Source organism: Pteropus vampyrus, unplaced genomic scaffold, assembly GCF_000151845.1.
Source record: "Pteropus vampyrus isolate Shadow unplaced genomic scaffold, Pvam_2.0 Scaffold183, whole genome shotgun sequence".
NCBI lineage: Eukaryota > Metazoa > Chordata > Mammalia > Chiroptera > Pteropodidae > Pteropus > Pteropus vampyrus.
This window is the reverse complement of record NW_011888964.1, coordinates 157,986-167,314: the sequence shown is the minus strand read 5'-3', so window position 1 is coordinate 167,314 and position 9,329 is coordinate 157,986. Positions and strand designations below refer to the sequence as shown.

Genomic DNA, 9,329 nt, shown 5'->3' with positions numbered 1-9,329 from the left:
CCCCCGGCCACCTAGAAGCCATGACAGCTGACACCCGAGCCAGACTTAACTGGCCTCTCTCTCCTGTCCCTTCTGCTCCCCCCAGCCAGTCCCCAGACCTGGGCTTCCAAACGTTGCCATCGGACATCAAGAGACCCCTGGGGACTTCTGCGTTTCTTGTACTAAAGTTCCTCCCAAAAGTTTGTAGTCCCTGAAGTTTGCTTTGCTGACTTTTAAAAACCACTTTTCCGATGCATTCTTAGACGAGAACAGAAGATGGGTCAGCATCTCAGGGAGATCGAGGGCACAGGTTTTGAAGTCAGACAGACTTGGCTTGAACCTCAGCCTTATCTCTTACTAGTCATGTAACTTTGGACAAGTCACTTAATTTATGTCACCTATAAAGTGGAGCTGTGAGCAGCCCAGGGTATGACAACTGTAAAATGCTTAGCCCAGGGCCTGGCATAGAATAAGAGCTGACCAACCAGGATGGGGGTGGTGATTCTGGTTATTACTGCTGCTGTTGGGATTTGGACCCGGTGGAGGGCGAGGCTCCCCACTCATGGTATCACGCTCACACGTTAGAATCAGGTCACGTGAATGGGCTTAGAGCTATCATACTCTGTGGAAGAAATCCTAAGGCCAACACAAAGATTGCGTCCCTAAGTAGGTTTGTGGATTCCCACTGTTGCTCAGGTTTTCCGACTGTTCCTGATTTTGCTACAGAGTCCAGACCAAAGGCTCCCCGACTCTCTCCCCCTTTGCGTACTGTGAAGGCTTCAGGCTACAACAGCGGGGCTTGGCTTTTAGAAGCACAGAGAGGATCAGGTGCACAGAACTTCTCAGGACTGGAAGGTTCTGAGAAGCCCCGAGAAGCCTGTCCCTTGTGTTGTCGAGATAACGCAGCGCCTGACCTGGTCAAACAGAAACCTCGCTGGGACGGGCACATCCCACATTCCTGAGGGCGACTCCCTGCAGGCGTGTGACCTTCCCATGCCACGCATCCCCTCAAATGGCGGCCAGAGTTCCTTGGTGATCTTTTTTCCGCCCCTGGAGAAAGCAGCCCAGCCCTGGGGAGAGGACGTGGGTTCTGAAGTCGGGAGAGGTAGGTGTGCCCCCTGCCTCCCTGCTCTGCGGGTTTCCAGCTTTGGGAGTGTGGCTGGTGACCTCACCTGCTGACCTTCACCCCGGGGAGATGAGCGAGGAACCTCTGCCTCTGGGGATGCTGGGAGATGAAACGCAAGGGCCTCCACTAACTGGCCCCCCTTGACCCTGACGGCTATAAAGACAAGGCTTGCATTCTGTCTAATGGAACTTCTTAAGAAACTGATGATGGCTCTTTTATTAATGATTTTCAAAAAGTTACTGAGCCTTGATTGCAAGAATTAAAAGGGATTAAGTGGTTCTCTCTTCAGAGACCATCTTTTCCACTCTCCTCATTTTTTAGGAGAGTAAACTGAGACCCAAGGTCACGCCAAGAAGATAGTGTTGGTCCAAGGACGGGGGGTGAGGAGGAGGCGGATCTCAGTTCGGATCCTTCACAGCACCAAGAAAAGGGAGAAAGAAATCAAGACTTTTTAGCACCAAAGTTAATTAAGTCATTTCTCTTTCGCCTTCTTCTTATTGTTCCTAGAAGCAATTATGTCTCACACCCTCTCTCCCAGCTCCAGCTACCACATAAAACCGTCACAGATTAAATCACATTGTTCAGCCATTTCATTAGGGAGATTCCCCCTCTCATTCTCGGGGGCATCTTTCCCTCTTCTCAAATAAAAGCCTCTTTCCTTAACTCCTTCCTGGAGACTAATAGGAAGGCCGGGAGCCGAGCTAAGGGACTATTGAGACCAGATAGGTTTTTCTGCACAGCCCGGGGTATTATGGTGGGCTTGCAACCCAGCCCCGGGCTCTGCTCGGCACCTGCACCCCGCCCCGCAAGACAGAGACGTGGGGTGTCAGTGCAGAAGAGCCCAGGCTCCTAGAATTCATCTCGAGACCCCGGGTATGTGGCTTTTCTTGGATGGTGCTCAATTTTCCCATCTGAAAAATGCAAGTTTCAAGTCTCTTGTTTTCGTTTGCCCTGTGCCGGGTTCCGTGAATGTCCCCCAGAAGGGCACATGGATGCTCGCAAAGAACTGTGAAGTTGTTGGGAAAAGAAGTGAGGTCAGACTTCACTCTGACAGATGCCGGTCTTTTCCCGAGGGGTTTTCTGGACTTGGGATGAGACGGACGTGATGGCCACAGGCAGTTGCTTGGAAGTGACTCAGAGATGGGGTAGGGGTGGGAGGGAAGTTGAGACAGGCTGAGGGGGCGCTTGCAATGTCGGGAGGGGTGACAGATGACTCCCCGAGTGGGTGTCGCGGGAGCGGGGTGAAAGGCATGGACCATGTGTCGGGCCGCAGGAAACAGAGGGGCATCGTTAAGAGAGCGGGGGGACCGTGCGGGGCACTGCGGTGTGGGATCTCAGAGGGTGAGAAGGGAGGCCGGCACACACGTCTCAGAGTTATCTCTGCATGGCGGCCTGCCAGGGCCTCTGCTCTCCCTGTCCTGGGAGCTTTGTCCAGAAGCCCAACGGCCTTGCTGATGACAGACAAGGAGGCTGAGGGACTGGGGTGAGCGGTGGGCTCCGGGAAGGCACTGGGGGCAGCGTGGGGGCGTGGGAGGCCTCCGCGGGACATCTGTGCACACCGCTCGGGCTTCCAGCTCCTCGGAGGCAGAGGCCGCTTGCTTTGCTCCCTGCTTGAATGGATCTAAGGTGGGCGCACGCAGTCCCTGTCAGGTGGGTGGGACCACATGGTCCTGCCTTTCCCCTGGCGCTGGCTCAGGGCCCAGCTCTGGAGACCCTTGGGAAGTGTCTGCTGACCTGCAGGGAACGAGGCCTCTGTCATTCTACCAGGCATGGGTTGTCGAGCACTTTTTGGAGCATTTTTTCTTGACTGCATACACCAGGGCGGGGGCCAGACACGGAGAAAACCGGTGCCTGCCCCTGGAGCCAAGTGATGCTGTCAAAACCTGCTTGGCCTGCAGGAAGGGTCCTGTCAAGGCCAAAGGCAGCCCCTTGGCTGTAATTAGAGCAGGGTAGGCAAGATGTGGAAAGAAGGGCCTGAGCCTTGAATTTGGAGCAGCCCACCCTTCAACCACTCCCTCAGCCCGTTGTTTCTGGGCACGAAGATCAGCAGGATCAGAGGAAGACGGAATTCTTAACTTTGAACATGGGATCTGTCCTAGCCGCACTTATGAGTTTATAGCTTTCGCAAGTCTCGTCATTGTCTTGGGAGCAGCACAGATGTATTACAATCTATTAGTCTGGGTTACAAGTGCTAAACTATTCATAAAAATATTTAAAATATATCAAGTTTCGAAAACCACTTATTTTGGTTTTCTTCCTTCCCTAACACACAAGGTACCCCACTTCACCCCACCTCTCCCCGATAGCCTTTGAAAGCCTTGCCCTGAGAGCACAGAGTGTTCCAGGGCCTGAAGGCCGAGGCGGGGTGGGATTGGCCGGCTCGTGAACCCTTTCAAACTCCTAGGGCCTGGCTCCTAAACTAGAGACAGAGAACGGGTAGAGCACAGGTTTCTAGCTGCACTGGACGTGGCCGGGGACCTGCCCTGTCTGTCCTCTTTGTCCCCATGAGACGGGAATCGCTCCACAGGCGTGGTCTTCTCTGTGCGTCAGGTGGCCTGGGAGGACACTGTCATTCTCCAGTCATCTAAGTTCCTTTCTAAAGTACTCATACGAGGGCCCAGAACACCAATGTTTATCATTACGAACAATCAGAAAATGTAGTGTAAATACCATTAGCTAAATTTAGATTTTCTGCCGGGCCACGTTGCTAAGTGCTTCACGTGCTTTATCTGTTAATTTAACAGCTGCAACCTGATTTTGTTTTATTATTACCCCCCCAAAACAGGCAGGAGAAGATCAATAGCTTGCCCAAGATCACTAGCGTCTATGTAAAGAGCCAGAATCTGAACCATAATGGAACAAACCAGAGACTTAGCATAGGCAGTTCAAATCCCAGCTCCACAGTTATGTGCTTGCTGTGTGACCTTAGACAAGTCCCCTACCCTCTCTGAGACTCAGTTTCCTTCACTTCAGAATGGGATTAGGGTGCAGGGACTTTACAATGATCAAAAGCATACCGTGAAATCTATACAATGGAGTATTATTACTCAACCATTAAAAAAAAAAAAAAATGAAATCTTGCCATTTGCCACAATGTGGATAGACCTGGAGGGTATTTTGCAAAGTGAAATAAGTCAGAGAGAGAAAGACAAATGCCACATGATTTCACCGGTATGTGAAATCTAAAGAACAAACTAAACGAGCAAACAAAACAGAAACCGATTCATAGGTACAGAGGATGAACTGACGGCTGCCAGACGGGGCAGGGGTTGAGGGACTGACTGCGTGAAAAAAGGCGAAGGGATCAAGAAGCACAAATTGGCAATTACAAACAGTCACGGGTGCGTGAGCACAGCGTGGGGAACATGGGCAAAGCTACTGCGATTCCCATGGATGGTGTCAGGCGGGCACTGGAATAATGTGATCACTTCGTAAGGTATATAAATAAACGTGTGGTCACGAGGTTGGACACCTGAAACTAATATAACAGTGTATGTCAACTATAACCGAAAAATACATTTTCAAAAAATGTACCAGCAGATGTCCGAGTGCAGGCAGCACGCGAAGCATGCAGAAATATCTGGTTTTGTGACGGAGGGTTCCTTTCTTACTGCTTGGTAGAGTATGCTGAGACACACAGAAGACAGAAGCGCGAAACAGAAAGTCCCCCTGCTCACCCGCTTTGGGCTCTAGAGCGACTCTCGAGCACAGAGCTCCGAGCCCAGCTGCACGGGGGTCCAGGGCCAGGGCCCAGGAGTGGAGAGACCACGCTGGCCGTGTCATACCCTCAACCCCTCACACAAACACTTCAGGCACCTTTCTGTCACCTAGGGTACAAGGAATGGAAACTTTCACCACCAACAGCATTTGCTAGCAACTTCCCTCTCTGTGGTTTCTCTCTCTGTCATTCCCTTGATAAAAGAACCCGCACTGTGCAAACGTAACCAACATTCACGAATGTCACTGTCACGTAGCAGCGCCCGCCTTTCAAGAAGCGAGCTGCCTGAAAACATGATGCGCCATGTACTCTGAACTGGGCCACCCCTCACCCGGAGGGCTGGGCGCGTGGCTGACTCTCCGTGTGTACCCCCTGTGCCGTAGGCTTCGAGCATCTTCGACAGCCCGGGGACTGATCGGAATGGGAAACAGCGTGCGATCTAGCCCACCGCCTCCCGAGAGGCCTGTGCCCTGCCCAGACGGTAAGTGCGGTGTGATGCTGTCCCGCGAGAGCTCGGGGCAAGATGGGGCGAGGGGCAGGGGGGCTGCTGCTCATCACTGAAACGGGGCGGTGGGTTTTTTTTATACTTATCTCCCTCGCTTTGCTCATAGTTAACACTTTCACAATTAAAATAGTAAAAAAGATTGAGCGGTGGCACCCCAGAGGGACGCTGATCTGCTGGCATTTTGTGACGGACCTTCGAGAACGGCCGTTTCCATCCCTTTACTTTATCGGCGGGGAAAGCTGAGGCCCACAGAGGGAATGTAATTTGTCTCATTAGCTCTCTGTAGAGTCGCGTGTCCAGCCCCAGCCAGGCCCTTGCTCGCCCCCCCGCCGACCCCGGCTCTAATCCTATCACGGGTCTGACATCACCGTAATACAATTCGTGTTATCGAAGCTCTGCCCAGGCTGTTTCGGTGTAACTTTATAAAGCTGGATGCTCGCCCTAGGAAATCGTCCTAAAAATGAAGAATTTGGGTGTTCCCTCGGTAGGCTCACGGGGCCAGGTGTTCTACGGGGAGGGCACAATGTCACAGGTCAATCGGTGATGACAAAAGTCAACTTTTCCCAGAAAGGCCAGGTGGAGCCAGAGTCCCGAAGGCCTTCTGGGCCTGGCCCGAGAGCTGGGAGGGGACACCAGCGAACAGAAAGCCAGGGCTGAGGGTGAAACTCATCGCTCTCTGGGCTGAGGGGCGCTGGTTGTTTCTGACGCGATCTGGCCCACCGCATCTAAAGCTGCCTGGCTTTGGTTCCCAGTCAGGCTGTTTGGGGGCACGTTGCATGGGTCCTCTAGGGAGTTGGGAAGGGGCCAAATGATCCCTCAATGGCCCCAGGATGAGGCTAGGGGGACCGTGGGACACTTCTGCCAAGCTGCAGCTCAACACGAGAGTGGACAGTCAGGTTCCCGCCCTGAGTCATCTACTGCTGCTCTTTCCATGCCTTCTGTGGCTCCTTAAAAAGGCAGCCTTCTCGCTTCTTCTGAAATGGAGACACCCAGGGCACGCGGGGTCTCGTGGCCCGTCAGAGGCCCTGAAGTGAGCACACGGAGACCTGCCCTGCCGCCCCTCACATCATTCGCAGGATGCTTCCAGCGGCCCTCCTCCCTAGCAGGAACTGTCCTCTTTAAACCCGGGAGGGGGGAAAAGCACGGTCCTGGGACAAGGAGGTGGAACCACGTGCTAAGGCGGAGCAAGGCGTGGAAACGGGGCCCCAGAGAAGCGGGGGCCCCTGGCCTCCCATGCAAAGCTCAGAGCCGTGTGCGGCTGCGCAGAGCTCCCGGGGCTGCTGCCAGCGGGGCCTTCTCCCATGCCCCCCAAACCCGCTCAGCCTGAGCGTCCTCCTCCAGTCACAGCTCCTTCTAGAAAACTGAAGTCGTAACGCAGAGGTCCCGGGCCGGCTCAGGGGGCGCCCGCCCACCGAATCCATCTTGGGTCGTCACCACTCTCGCTGGGGCAGAAGGGGCGGCATGCTTGAGTAAACCCCATGAAAACAGGGGCCTCCGAGGACTTGCTTTTTGCTTTTATTTTTTGAATGCAAATCGTCATAAGTTTCTCTTTTTCCACTGTGTGGGTGGGAGGTCACCTCACAAAAGGAGGTGTCTCCCTAGTCCTCCACCCCCTGATTAGAGAATTCCCCAGCTTGTACCCAGTTTGTGACCCAGGCGACCACATCAAGCGCTGGCAGGTGGCTTTTCCATCCCCCTTCCCCGCAAAAAAGTTTCCCCTGTGATCGGTCCTAACTGGATTTCCTCTTTTCTCTGACATCTACTAGAATAAGGGGGAAGGAGGTCGTGCAACTGATGCATTAACTAGTCTTTACCCAAACGAAGCAAAGGTTCGAGTTTTCATGGCCTGAGCATCTACTCAGCTAATGGCCTGAGCATCTCCTCATGCTTACTCATTTGGTTAGTCTCAGATACCTGGGGGTGGCACAGGGGCTGATGGCTTCAGTCCATCGTACAATTAGAGCTTCCTCTGACATCAGCCTGGGTGGTAGAGAATTAAGCTAAAAGGCCACCAGACCCTCACAGGGGTCAGCAGGGGGCCACGCTGTGGACTTCCAGACAAACAAGTTTTCTGAGCTTTTAGGAGCTGATTCTTCACCCAACCAGGACTGTGGATGCCCTGGAATATGATTTTGTCCATCTGTTTCCTTCTAAGCTAAGCTTTCCAGAACATTCCTGATTAGTTTAGTTCCCAGAGACGAGTATGACAAAACGCACAGAGGTAGCAGGACTTGAGGAAACTAGGACAGGTCTCACAGGCTAATGACCTTGCTGAATTTCCGGTACTGTCCCCCAGAAGCTGTGTGACCTTCGGGAAGTCACTCATCCTCCCACGAGGAGGGACTCAGTTCTCAGAACAATCTCTTCTTCACAGCACGAAATAGCTACCTGACAAATGTGGGTAGAATCACTATTTTTTAAACTCCATTTGGGGTCATCTGATTGCACTAGACTATGTCTAAATGGTCATCTCCCCAAAAAGTTTTAAAGTGGTAGAACTGGGGATTCCATGACTTGTTTTCAAAGCATCCCAAATAGCTCATTTTCTCTACAATACTTCACGTATTTCAGACTCCTACTCTGTGCCGGACCGCGCTGGTCTGGACCTGAACAAGGCCGAGGGGATGGCCGTGTAGTGAGGGAACAGCATATTTCCACCTTAATAAGAGAATTCAGTCACGCTGCTGTGACCTTTTTCCCCTGTCCATTTCTTACCCCCTTATCGTCCTGACCCAACGCGAGATCTCACGGACAGAGGTGGAAACGCAAACCCAGACACCGTTAGACCCCCTTCTGGGTGAGGATGGAAATAATGCTAAGCAGCGCATTTACATAGCATCGAGGGCGCTGCCTGGTGGAAAAAGGGGTGGGCGGGGCTCTGGGGAGGAAGGTGGGGGCAGGGAAGCCTCAGACCCAGCATGCACTTCTCAGTGAGTGCTTCTCAGACTGCCTGCCTCAGATCCCCTGGGAATCATCGAAATGCTGATTCCTGGGCCCCTCTCCAGACCTGCTCATCGAAATCCAGCGAGGTGAGCAGGAGCACGCGCGTGACCTCCTACGAGGCCCCTAAGGCTCGCAGACCACAGACCCAGCTTTTAGTCCTGTTTTCTACACGACAAGAAACGAGAGACCTCATGTCGTCCCCCGAGCGACTCTCCCTGTCCTCATTTATAGAGCAGAAGTAACCAGAGTTACTTGGCGCTGCTAGGGTGTCAGGCGCGGTCCCAGGTGCTCTCCACACATCAAGGCTTGATTTTCACAAAAGCCGCAGCAAATAATCACTATTATCATCTTCACTTAGCAGTTGAGGAAACCAAGGCGTGAGACGGTTCAATTACATGCCTGAGGCCATACGGCTCATGGAGGGCGGGGTGGGGGGGGCTGGGAACAGCTGGGATTAGAAGCCGGGGGGCCCGAATCTAAAGTCCCTCTCTTCACCCCCACATTACAGGAAGCTCGCGTGTTCTGAGGGGGGATGGGGGCTCTCGAGAGCGAGGGGGAGCGCGTCACCAGATGCAATGACATAAGCACTCACGTGCCACTGAGAGGAATACCAGCGACGGGACCCCGCGTCAGACCTTCCCGCCTCGGTCTCCCCTCGCTGCTGCTCCATCAGACGGTTTGCGATGGGACCCAATCGGTCGACTTTTGTATCATTAAACACTTAACGGATACGATAAAAATAGCTAGTCCACCAAACCCACGATTTCACATTGCTTACAATGGGACTAAAGATGTTTTCAAAGTGAATTAACATACGGAAAAACATTATCGAGTGGTGCAGGTGGTACTAGGCTATGACAAGGTTGCCTGGTTTCGAGACCGGGTACTCAGCTTGCTGGTTGTGCGGTCTTGGGCAAGCTTCGCCACCTCACTGCAGCATCTAAGAGCCTCAGGGTCTGCTCAGTCCCAATCTGTCCCATCTAACAGAGAGAGGAACCAAGGCTTTGTACACAAAAAAGCTTTCTGGACCACTGTGTCTCACTTTCCAGTCCACAATA

The 9,329-nt window shown here is 53.0% G+C and overlaps 1 protein-coding gene across 1 annotated transcript in view; it reads left to right on the top strand.

Moving 5' to 3' along the window:
- The first annotated feature begins 4,876 nt into the window (after positions 1–4,876).
- SLA (Src like adaptor) overlaps positions 4,877–9,329 on the top strand; it is a 23,938-nt gene continuing 19,485 nt past the window's right edge. Inside the window, exon 1 of the mRNA XM_011371105.2 lies at positions 4,877–5,304. Within this exon, the coding sequence (XP_011369407.1) occupies positions 5,127–5,304 (178 nt within the window). The 5' untranslated portion in view covers positions 4,877–5,126. The remainder of the gene's footprint in view (positions 5,305–9,329) is intronic.